The sequence below is a fragment of the Lampetra planeri genome, chromosome 50 (assembly GCF_965212315.1).
Source record: "Lampetra planeri chromosome 50, kcLamPlan1.2.h2, whole genome shotgun sequence".
Taxonomy (NCBI): Eukaryota; Metazoa; Chordata; class Hyperoartia; order Petromyzontiformes; family Petromyzontidae; genus Lampetra; species Lampetra planeri.
In genome coordinates, this window is record NC_136156.1 from 2,354,295 (window position 1) to 2,366,449 (window position 12,155).

Genomic DNA, 12,155 nt, shown 5'->3' on the forward strand with positions numbered 1-12,155 from the left:
GATTCGCTTTGATCGCCGCGGCGACTCGGTCGACACATGCGCCGCGCGCTTTTTAGTTGCCCGCTTATTAAATGCGCGTTAGCCGCTCAAAACGTGCGCGCGCTTGTAAACGCACTCGCATGTGGGCGAGCACGCGTGTGCTCTTTGTGTGTCCGTGGGGAGCGGTGGCGTAGCGGTTAGCGCCACGCCACGGACCTGGCGACCCGGGTTCGATTCGCGCTCGCGGCCAACGCCGGTGACAAATATCGGAACCGGTTCCTCCCCTGGGTCGACTCAGCCGAAAATGAGTACCTGGTGCGGTGTGTAAATATCGCCACTGGGGAGACAAAGGCGGCCGAGCGTGGTGCTGGCCACCCACCCACCCCCTCGTGTGCCGTGCCGGCCTTCATAGGTGCTCGCTAACAGCACTTGCCCCCAACAGTCTGTTACAGGCTACGCGGGGGATCTTTGTCTCGTGTGTCTGCGGGTCCCGTACGCGAGCTGATGTATTTGTGTAACATCAAGGAGGTTTCCAGCACTGCCCGTCTAACCTTGCAGCCTTTGCCGTTGTGCCTGTCGCACGGCTGTTGCTGTGTAATGGATTATCCTTCCCACCGACAGTCCGCCGACACACTCCGGCTCCATACACACGAACTCCGGCTCCGTACACACGATCTGCCACTCCATGCCCCCCTAGTTAAACAGTCCATGGGGTTCGCTTACTTGTGCTCTGAATTTGGTCGCCCGAGTTCGAATCGCGGCCACGGCTACCGTCCGCGGTGAGTGATATCCTGCTTCATCACCACCCCCCCCCCCCGCAACTTCCCGCGCACCTTCATGAACCCATACTGAACGGTGTGGTGAAGTATGGTCAAAGAATCCTCACAACCAACAGCATGCGTGGAGGCTTTCACCGCGCAGTGCGTTTGACAAATGGTTCTATAAGTAATCGACGCAATCAATAACAATTATCTTCAGGAGTAACATTCACTGACTGTTCTCAAATATGTCCACAAAGACCTCTCGCAGCAACCGCCGTTCGCCACGAAGTGCCGTCGACACCACCACGGCGCTTGTGCCAGGCTAGGTGCACGTACATATACAACGCGCGCAGCGATTCACGAGGTCCACATGACTCGTACGCACTCCGGCTTATGAAGTGTACGTAATTATTTTTCGTTGTTGCCCTTTTCTGCTCATTTCGCTCACTTCCCGGGACGCCAGTGTCCAAGAAGACAAATTGGCTTCTCTCAAATCCAAATCCGCGAGCTTGTTGGTTTAAAGTGTTTTGTCAAGCAATACGCGTTACGGGAGAGGCCACGCACCCTCAATCAGGCCGTGTCCTTTGGTTAGGCATGTAGGGACCTAGGAGTGCGGGCTGACTGACTTTTGCAAGGCTTTATCGCGTGTGTTGGGTGAGTCTCGGTGCAAGGCAATGTTCTACAACCGGCCATGTGGCTCAGAGGTTGGAGTGGCACAGCTCGTAATTGGGAAGGAGGCGAGTTTCAAACGCTGCTTGGGGGTTTACTTGGCACATCATCATCATCATCTTTCCTCCCGGGTAGGATAAAATAGGTGCCACTTTTGTAGGGAAGAGCAGCGGTGATTGTCGTGTGGATGTACCCACCCCCGCCACGGGAAGGTGGCGTTTCCAGCACTGGCACCAATGGCCTCGCCGCTCATTTGGCCTGGAATTCGCTTGGACTTTGTGTTTTCTCGAGAGTCGAAACAACACAATTTTGGTTCAGTGGACAAAATAGCAACGGTAACGCGAACGAAACCCCGGTCCGGTCCTGGAGCGTGACCTTTGTGGGGGGGGGGGGCCCGTACAAAAACTCCGGGTGCGGGTGCACACCACAGTCAATGTTAAACGCATTTTAAACAAATGTTAAACGCTAATCAGAATGAGTAACGATGCCCTCTCCTTTTGTTTGTCATGCATTCCGCGCTCGCTCGCTCGCTCGCAGGCTCTCCCCAACCCGTGTACACGAGTAAAGGCTGCGATGCACATCGCTTAATCAACTATGGGAATGCGGAAGAGGGGGGGGGGCTGAGATTTTGGCAGGAGAGGTGGCGAGGGCTTCGGCTGTAGGGGGGCTCAGCCCAAACCCTAACCGCGCAGCACAGGGCTCCCCTTGCACGTAAATACATAAACAATTCTGATCAGTCTGACCCCTGGTGGAGTTAGCCGAAGGAGAAAAAAAACCACCCATCCACGCACGAATGAGAGCACGAAGCTCTGCATTCGTGGCTGCTGACCCTCCGACGTTTTGAGCGGTGCCACGGCCCAGCGCTTCGCCGTTGCAATTTTTCCGCGCTCCGTAAATCATTGACGAGCAAATTGGGCTGAAAAATAATTGCGCTCTAACAAACATGTGGCCACCGGACCACGGCAATGCGGGGGGGGGGGGGTGGTGCTTGGAAAGGTCAGAAGGTCAGGTGCAAGTGGACCAATGGACCAGTGGCAAGGTCTTGGTGAGGACCTTAAAACATAAGACCTTTAGGAGGACCTCAAGGTGATATTTGGGGTGTTCATGTCCTTGTGCTGGCTTGTAGTGAAATGGTGCTGCGGCTTGCGCCACATCACGTGCAGGTCTTCACTCTCATCGACTGAGGCCTATGACTGGCACAGCGATAACATTGTGTTTGCAGGTTACACATCCACCTCGCTATTCAGCTGCCTGGAGTCGTGTGTCACTGTTCTAATGGCCGCGGTCGAATTACTCATCTGCTGCCTATTGCATAGGTTCCAAAGAATCGAGATAGAGTCGCTGAAAAGAACCGAGACAGATTTGCTGTTTTCCATCGACTAAAGTGCGTTGGCCAAATCCATCGGACGAAACAACAGCGCCCGATCTCATCATGTCTCGGAAGCTAAGCGCAAGTTGAGCCCGATTAGTACTTGTTCGGGTGACCACTTGCACTTTCCCGGTTGCTGTAGGCGCGTGGTTGCGAAGGGATGGCCAGGAGATTGCAGTGCCGAGTGTTAACCCCCCCACCCTACCACGCACGATGGGTTTTCTCCGGGATCTCCGGTTTCCTTCCACACATAGCTAAAACACTGTGCGTGTTGGCCAAACATCCCAGTGCGCCGGGATCGTGCTCAAAGAGTGTCTTGCGCCTCGAGTCAAAGGTTAATTGGCAATAAACGGCATGCGCCACCCTGCGATGTCTCTCTAGCCTCATCGCTGCTGACGACAAGGCCCCACGACTTCGAGACAAGGCCCGCTGGAGGATATTTGTATTACTCTTGCGTGCCGGGTGGACGCCTTGCAAGGGGTTGCACGCTTTACGTCGCCACAAAGAACTCGTTTCTTTAGAACGGCTTTTTGTCTGTGTTCAGTTTGTTTTTCTTACGTACGTTGAACTCCTTTTGCAACGTACGTTGCAAAAGGAGTTCAACGTACATACGCGCGGTACCCGCTGATCAGTCGACTTGCTGTGGTGGTGAACCCACTTGTGCTGCTGGGTGAACTGAAGCGACAAACTCTGCATGGCAAGTCCGACGTGCTCACCGTCAAGAGGACAGTGCACCGTGGCAGTGTTCCTAAATTGGCACAAATTATGACAAATCCACGAACTCTGCGCCACACTGCGAACGGGGGGGGGGGGGTGGGGGCGGGGGGCTACGTTGTCCGTCGAGTTCGTTTGCATTGCTTTAATCCTGGGCGCTCACAAAGGGGGCCGAGGTTGAGCCTCGCTGTGCCCGAGCGTCGCCGCGTTGAAAAAAACGCATTGATGGAGGTCAGGGAGAGAGGGCACGGGGGGCAGTGGGGGGGGGGGGGTTCGGCGAGGCGGTGGGGGTCACGGCTGCTGCTGCTGTGTGCGAGGAATTTGCCCCCCGCCCCCGCCGTTCCAACTTTGTGGTGGCGAAGTGGAGCGATTTTGTTGGAAGTGGATTTTGTCAACGATAACGTTCCCCGCAGGGCCTCGAGCGTTTGTGTGCCAGACGCAACGGGCACCGTCGTCATTGTCGTCGTTGTTGTTGTCCACTTTGCCATCCGCAATTCGGTAAAAGGTAAAAAGTGCACGCTGTGCAGTCGCTTTGCTTACGCCTCTGCCGGCGTGAAGGAGCTTCCACGAGAAAGAGTCCTACGGGTTATCCATCGGGGGTATTGGCCTACTCTTCCATCCTGGCCAGACACATTGGATGAGTTTAACACGTAGGATTTCGCGATTCATATCCGTACCAAAGTTTTTTTTTTGGGGTTAGATCGCGTTAAATGCAAATGTGTCGCGTTAAACCCCGACACAACAGCCAATTGGTAAAGTTTGCCACGTACAATATCTTGGGTGAGATAGCAATATACCAACGCTTGATCCCCATCGCACGAGACCCGACGTTTAACTAATCGCGATGCGCACAATTACACTTTGGGTGGACAGAGCAGCGAGGGATTTAAGGAGCTTGCACCGTTGTTTCGGCTGTCGCGCCGAGAGATGAAACCTGCAAACTCTGGATTGGTCTGCAAAGTTCAATGTGCTGACCATTGCACCACGGCATCCCCCCCGCTTCTAATCGTGCAGAGAGTAAATACACAAACGCTTACGGACGCTCTTGTGGTATCATTGTCCTGTTGCACGTTCAGCCCGATGTCTGTGTCAATACAGTGTGGTCATGGCATTGAGTTGGCTGTCAAGTGAGATACTCGAGGAACAAGTGCAGTGACTCCATCTTAAGAAGCAAATGACGAAAAGCGACAACATCCGCTAATTTATTGACCTGAACTCAACTTTAAGCTGAGCGACGAAACTGACATCACCAACATTGACAGCTGCCTGCCAGAGGACCGTTCGTCCGTCTCATCGTTCGCTCGCCTCTAGCGCCACAGCGAGCGTGCGACACACGCTTACAACATCGGGCGCTCGACGCGCTGCGTCTGCGAGCGAGCCGCGTGCGCTCTCGCTCGCTCTCCTCCGTCGTGACAGCTCACGTTGCCCGGGCCCCGCGTTAATGCGTGACCCTGGCAACGGACAGCAGCCAGGAGAGGAGGCGCACACCGGACCACGAAGAATAGACACGACGAACGAGCAAACGGATGAACGCGACGCGAAGGGCGCTCTTACTCACTTTTGCAAAGCGTCCTTGCGCAAATCCGGGAACCGTCCGGTGAATTTCATTCACCGGTCATTCACTACATTCCTCCTCCGAGTCGCTTGCGGCGCGTGGGACGACGAGCCTTGCCTAGTCGATGCGCCTCTCGGTGTGCATCGTCTCTTCGCGGAGGGAAAGGCTTTCCTCGTCGCTCGATCGACGCGAGCCCAACTCCGGCCGCTACGCTCGGTGCAGAGACACCCCCCCCCGGCTACCGCGATTAATTACATCGCTTGGCGCAAGCGAGATGGACGCAGAGAGATTGCAGGGCTGATCCGTGCGTCTCATCTCCGGCGTGGCTCTGCCCCTCCGTCCATGGTTTGTTTTGTCGGAGATAAACAAAATGTTTCCCCCCCCCACCCACCCCCCACGTTATCCTCCGCCGCCGCGAACGCTTCGATGAAAAAAAACAACTCTGAACATTGCCGAATTGGCCGTGCTCGGAGGCGAAGTTTTCCAAGCGGGCCGCTGCCGCCGGGTACTTCCCAGCAAAACAATGAGCAAATCAATTCTCAAACAAGCGCTCGGCTGTTAAGCCCTACCATTACATCACCCCCGGCGCCATATAAGGCAAATGCCCCTACCCCCTTCCTCCTCCTCCTCTTCAGCAGCTCAGTCCCATCCCACTGCGCTCCCCCCCCACCCACCCCTGCTGCTGCCACCCCCCCACCGCTCGCTTCACCTCCCTCTCCCCCACGCTTTGTGCCTGTCTGCCGTCTGGTGTGTGCACATGCGTGCACGAGCGTGTCTTCCTCCACGGGTGTGCATGTGTGTGTGCCTGTGTTCGTGAACGCAGTGCAGCGGTGAGCGTGGCTGCGCTACGAACCCGGCGAGCCGAGTTCGATTCCCGCTCACGGACAACACCCGGGGACGAGTATGTGAAGCGTTCCTGGGCGTCCCCTAGGTCGACTCAGCCTTAGATTAGTACCTGGTGTGGTGTGTTAACATTAGCACTGGGGAGAGAAAGGTGGCCCGGCGCGATGCTGGCCATCCACCACCTGGTGTGTCACGCCGGCCTTCATAGGCGCTCGCTAACGCACTTGCTTCAAGAGCCCCTTAAGGCGATCGGGTGATCTTTACCTTGTGTGTGCGTTCGTGTACATATGTATTCGCGGGCTCTTGTTGTGGGACATGTGTGCGCACACGCGGGTGCGAGTGTCTGCACGGGTGTGCGTGTGTGCGCATGTGAAGCAGGCTTGTGTCAAGGGTGCGTGTTTCTTTCTCCGTGCATGCTGCTCCGTGTGTGCGTGCGTGCGTGCACATGTTGGTTGGACTCGTTTGCGTTTTTGCAGCACTTAATGTGATCCAAACCCCCGATGAATTTCAGTAAACTTCTAAAAATGGCACGCACACCGCATCTGGGATGAAACGTATCGGCTGTACGCGTGCACTGTTGCCGCTCGTTTCTCTTTGGGTTTTGCTCGTTAATTTTAAATATTTTTTTTCGCGCGAAAAAAAAGAACCTCATTCCTCTCATGGGTTTCGCTTGAGCTCATTGGAGTGGCAGTCGCGAGTGGATTATTTCCAAAGTAAAGGAGTGCAAGCCGGAGTGAGAGCGAGTGAGAGAGCGGGCTCTAAGTTTAGATGGCCCATGGGGTAGAGGGAGGTCGCTGTCCAACAACATCTGGAAAAGCGGCCGTGCTTACTTAGCACGCCTTACTCTAATGATGATGATGATGAGCCCCAGAAGGACAAAACTGGTCCAGAGTTGGCATGCTTAAATACATCCTGCTAGTTAACATGAGTCTGCTATGCCAGTAGGCCAATTGACTTCAAGGTGAAAGCTGCAGCCCAGCAGCTGCTATGCTCAAGCCACTGCTGGCGGAAGGGCTTCCACTACAGGGTAATTGGTCTACTCTTGGAAGAGGTGGGAGTACGGGACCCACTGCCCCACCTCACGCGACCTGCCGATCGACTCACTGCCGTGCGCCCATCTGTACTGCTGGCTGGACGGAGGGGAAAGGCGATTTGAGAAATCTTCACGTTTCAAGAGCCGACGTCGAGAGATGGAATCGAACCGGCAGCATCCCTCGACTAAAAATACATGGAATATTTTGTTTCTACGGCGACACACGTAGGTTCATTTACTAACTCTCACAGTGCGATTTGCCAGCCGACAATTAACTCCGTGCGGTCTGAAAGGGACGGCAGGCGCTGCCGCCTCGGGTTTGATTTATGTCGGCGCGCAGGGGGAGACCGCAGCCGGCCGCGGGGAGACGAGGTCGTGTTTGCACGCCGCGCGTGTTTGACCTCGTCCCAGGAGGGCCCCGGGATGACATGATCTCCGGAAGTTTTCCGGAGGCAAAGAGCCGCGCTTTCGTGGGGCGTTCCGCAGCGGTTACCCGAGCGTTTGCTCCGACGACTCTCTTGACGATAGTCGCCCGATGATTCTGGCGCTTTCATTTAATAATAACAATGGGATTTGTAACTCGCGCAGCATTTCGTGCGTGGAGCCGTGCTCGATGTCGCTCTTAACCCTTATGGTCGGACCTTTGAGTGTCATTTGAAAGGCGGTGTGTGGATTGAACGCTGCTGCTGCTGCTGCGAATGTGCAACGGGGGGTGACGATGACCGTGCGGGGGCTGCCGCGGAGAAACTAGACCGGGCAATGGCCAGTGTCCTGCTCCTCGGTGTAGAGAGGGAGGAGGTTGTGTTTGTGTGTGTGTGTATTTTGTGTGTAAATGAGTGAGCAAATTAAAGTTTTATAGCAAGGGACAAGACGCTTGAGAGAGTGTCTGTTGCCAATTGGTGATGATGATAATATGCAATTCGGAAAAATCACATGTATATCATAAGTAATGTGAGTGTATATATATAAATTATATAGGCTTGATATAGACAATGTTATTGTAAGCCGTGCTATATGCTGAGTAAACAAATAGTTTAAAAATGTGTCTCTACATCACATGCTCTCTTCCACGTGAGTCGGGAAGGGGGCCGTTTCGAGGTTGAGGCGTGAATATTTTAGATTTTTGTGTTCTTTAGCATCTCGGACGACCCACCGTAATTCCTTCTGGTTTTTTTTCTTTCCCTGCGGGTCGTTCCCATCCGCATCCTCACATTGTGTTTGTATCGTGTTTGTGCAGCGTGTCTGAGCGCGCAGGGGTCTACGTGACGTTACCTGACCTGGTAATGAGCACGTGCTTTCTCAGGCGTTGCCTCTCGAACGTTAAAATTTAACGAGTCACACGCCACCGTCCGTCGTCACCAGCGCCGGCCAAGTTAATATAATTTTTTTCCCCCCCGCGTTTTCCTGTTAAGTACTCACTCGTGTTCGGCTGAGCAGCGCTTCTTGGTTCTCCGTTTCCAAAAAAAGCACTCCGCCCATTCCGTAGATTACACGCTTTGGAACGACGGAACAAAGTAGGTGTGTTAAAGCACAAGCTCCCTAGAGTTACAGGGTGCGAGATGTTAACTCCCTCGCCGGGTATGCAGGAGGTCGTGGGTTCGATCCTTACCCTGACGCCTGTATATGTTCTCCCCGTGGTGGTGTGGATTTTTCTCCGGGTCCTCCGGTGTTTCCCTCCACATTTACAAACATGTACTTTGGCTGCTATAAATGTCCACGTGATGAGCCACTTCGTTGAGATATCATTTGCTCAGTGGGTCTTACCTGGTAAAATAAATAAAAAATTCTGTTAATAGTTTTTAGTTGACAAGTTGACGTAGCTGAGGGTTCACGCCAGCCAGGTCTGTCGGTGTCGTCAACCCAGAAAATGTTTCTGCACCCTGGGCACACCGCATCCAGTATACCTCTGACGTTGGAATTGGCCACTGGTCTTTTATAGCATCCAGTCTACCAGCCAGCGACTCAGGAAGAATTCGGTGAGAAATTATTTTCGGGCAAAATAGCCGCAGTGACATTGCCGCCGACGGAAGAAAAGGAATATTTGTCAATGTCTCAAATGTGCCCCAAGGTGACACATGGAAGGTCGGGAAATGGATTTGACGATGAGATTAGTGCCCAAAAACTTGCTGACAAAAACTTACGTTGACCTCGTGTTTTCGGTGTTCCCTCTGTCATGCTGCTCAACGCCTCCGTCGAAATGATGTAAAAATAGAATCTCACACACGCACGAGCCTCTTGCCCTCTCGTCCCAACACGACAACGGGAGTCGTCAATCGACTCGAAATTTATTTTTCGACGGCGGCGACGGTTGGCGACGGTGGCCACGCGGGGGTCACCGAGCATCCCGCGGCGTCCGCGGACGCCAAGTCGCGGCCGGACACTGCCACGCGGCTCTCTCGCTCGCTCGCTCGAGAGAGAGAGAAAGTGTGCGATCATCCTGTTCCCATGACCTCACGTCTCCGAGCGAGGGTGCAGCGCCCCGATCTTCCCTTTTGTCTCCGCGCGTGTGAAACAAACAGAGGGGGGGGGGGGCGGCACTTGGTGGGGAGAGCGGGGCTCTGCCTTGAGCCCGGGCCGGGCCGAGCGAGGGGCGGTTTGGTTGGCACTGGACGGACGTGGGCGCGAGAGGACAACGCGCACGTGCGCGTACGCACTCACGACCACGCGCGTCGGCACGCTGGTAGAGAAAACATGGCTTGGTTCCCGTGATTGAAGTATGTGCGTATGTGTGTTGATCTTCTTACGCATCGTGCGTAGCCAACCGTGCTAATCGGACGTGCGCGGTAGTCTTATGCACACGTACACCGCTTTGTCAATCCACTGCTGCCGTGTCGGTCATTCGGGTTGATTGAACGTTTCTCACGTTGGTTGATGAAGGTGGGCAGGGTGCGGGGGAGGGATGACCCAGGAGCCATTGATGTTAGCCGCGGTTGGGAATCGAACTTGTCGCCGGCTTAAGACTGCAGCTTGCTAACCACTGCACCACCGATCCACCGGGTGTCTTATCGAGCGAGAGAGAGAAACTGACCCACACCGAGGGAATGTGGAATCTCCTGCTGACGATGCAGCTGAGAACTCCTCAAATGTTCTTTTGATACGCGCTGGAGTTTGACTCGGGTGTGAGTGGGTTTTATTACTGTGCACAGAACTTCATTTCATTAGCATATATTTCAGATCAGGAGATATGCCCCCCCCCCCGATCTTAACCTCCTCCAGATTGGCACAGTCTGCACCTGCGATGAGCACGTTTAGCTATGTACGGTGTAAAAGAAGTTCAACATACATACACACTACCGTACATCAACCATACTATAGTTCTGTACCACAGTGGTGTTCAGGCGTAAAACCCACAGTTCCTTATATTTGTCCCAAAAAACAAACGAGTTAACATAATGGAAGTGAAATTTCGATTTAAAGCTTTCGTGACTGCAGGGATTCATCTTCAGACTCTGTCTTCTCGACAGACCTGTTCTTCACCTGAGGACGGCTGCTTGCGTTGTGGCCGAAACGTCGTGAAAATTATTGTATTATGTTTTATTTTTATTATTTAATTATTTACATTCTACGTGACTTTACCGAAAGAACCAAGAAGATGATGGAAGTGCACAAATCTTGCTCATAGCTCCTCCTCGCAGCCGGTAAGTACCGCACGTGAGCCGAGCCACTCCTGTATCAGGTATCGGCAAATTGGCACGTGGGACATTAAATCAGGGGTGGGCATCTCTTAAAGCCAGGCAGCAAAAAGCGTGCAGACGGACTTGAGCAATGCTGAGCGAGGGCACGGATAAATCCCTCGGCCGAAGATGACGAGTAGCTAAAAGGGGGGGATTGTTTAGCGCGGTGATAAAAACGAGTCCAAGCATGCGGGGGATTATCCTGTCCCTCCTTCCCCCTCAATTACTGCCTATCCAGACGTCCCCGAGTGACCCGGGTGCAGGGGGGAAGGAAAAAAAAACCCACAAGCCTGGCAGTCAGCTCGGGGTGGATGGTGGGGAGAGGTGGTGGTGGTGGGGGGGATTGGTCGCATTCGATTATCCCAAATGAGGATTTGCAGAGAGGGGTTGTGGGAGGAGGGGAGAGGTGGGGGGGGGCGCAGGAAGCCACGTGTTTAATAAGCACGGCCCCGTGTGTACGCCGGGGTTCATAGCGTTTACGAATTGTGCGGCGGAATTTAAAGTCTTGTCAACGTATGGCCTATGTTTAATGAGGCATAATAAAGCGGCCCAGAAATAGGGCCCAGTGAGAAGCGGGGGGAGGCACTGAGGGTGGCTGCTCGAGCCGTCTGCGGTGCGCAGAGTACCACAGCGCGTTTGCAGGCAATTGCGGTTCAGTATTATCTTGGAATTTTGCTCTCGGCTCTGTTGCGAAAGAATAATGGGAGGCCGAATGAATGCACGTATGAAATATCGCCTAAATGTTTGTTCGTCGCCATGGTATTGCCCTTTGCCATCATCATGCAAGGATTAAGCCCAAGTGAATCGTTAGGCTTATCGTCATTTTCTCTCATTTATGGCATTGTGGCGCACGTGCTCGTCCGGAGATCTGTGAGTGTGCGTGCGTGCGCTGTGTGGGAGTTGCGTCTCTTCCCCCCCCCCGTCTCTCATCTCTCCCGCACGCCGCCCCCCCCCCCCAGGCTCCAGCTGCGCCTCGAGACAACCGCGGTCTGCGCTGCCAGACTGATGTCATTTTCGCAAAGGCGGCCATCCAGGACTAATCCCTGGCCAGCACCCTTTTTCGCTGCGGCCATTTACATCATCGAGCAAACGCCCCGCGGTGTTCCCCCTACAAATTGGTGAAGTTGAAACCGTCCAAAGTCCACCCCACCGTTTCTCTCGACTCTCACTCTTTGATTTTTAATTGCCACCGCCGCCGCCGTCGCCCTGTAAATAATTACACCACGCCTCCCACGTAGTGGATCCCGATGCGCCCTGTGGCGGAGAGGGGGGGGAGGGTCCACAGCAGCGGGAGCTGTCCCCGTGCAGGCGCGACGTGAACCCGCAACCCCGGCCAGCGAGCGGGCAATTCAATCCGCCGCTCGGGTATGTTTTTTTGCGCGAGAGCACGCCGAGCCTCAAATATCCGTGCCTGGCCGCAGAAGGGGCTCCGTGACGTCTGGGCACCGGCTCTTCCGACGCGCGCGCCGACGCGATCTCGGGTAGCGGCCGGCGACGGTGGCGGCGGCGTCAGGAAGCGCGGCGTATGCGTCGCTCGTCGGCGTCGGTTGAACGCGCT

At 54.5% G+C, this 12,155-nt stretch overlaps 2 protein-coding genes across 3 annotated transcripts in view; one reads left to right on the plus strand and one right to left on the minus strand.

Annotated features, from left to right (window-relative positions):
* Positions 1-12,155, plus strand: part of CMSS1 (cms1 ribosomal small subunit homolog) — a 170,815-nt gene that overhangs the window by 37,489 nt on the left and 121,171 nt on the right. The window lies entirely within an intron of this gene.
* LOC144734155 (filamin-A-interacting protein 1-like) overlaps positions 1-12,155 on the minus strand; it is a 130,549-nt gene that overhangs the window by 33,121 nt on the left and 85,273 nt on the right. The window contains exon 1 of one of the 2 annotated variants that reach the window (XM_078616219.1): positions 5,051-5,429. The exons of the other annotated variant lie outside the window; for it this stretch is intronic. Within the exon in view, the coding sequence (XP_078472345.1) occupies positions 5,051-5,100 (50 nt within the window). The 5' untranslated portion in view covers positions 5,101-5,429. Of the gene's footprint in view, positions 1-5,050; positions 5,430-12,155 lie in introns of those variants that run through there. 2 annotated transcript variants of the gene reach the window in all.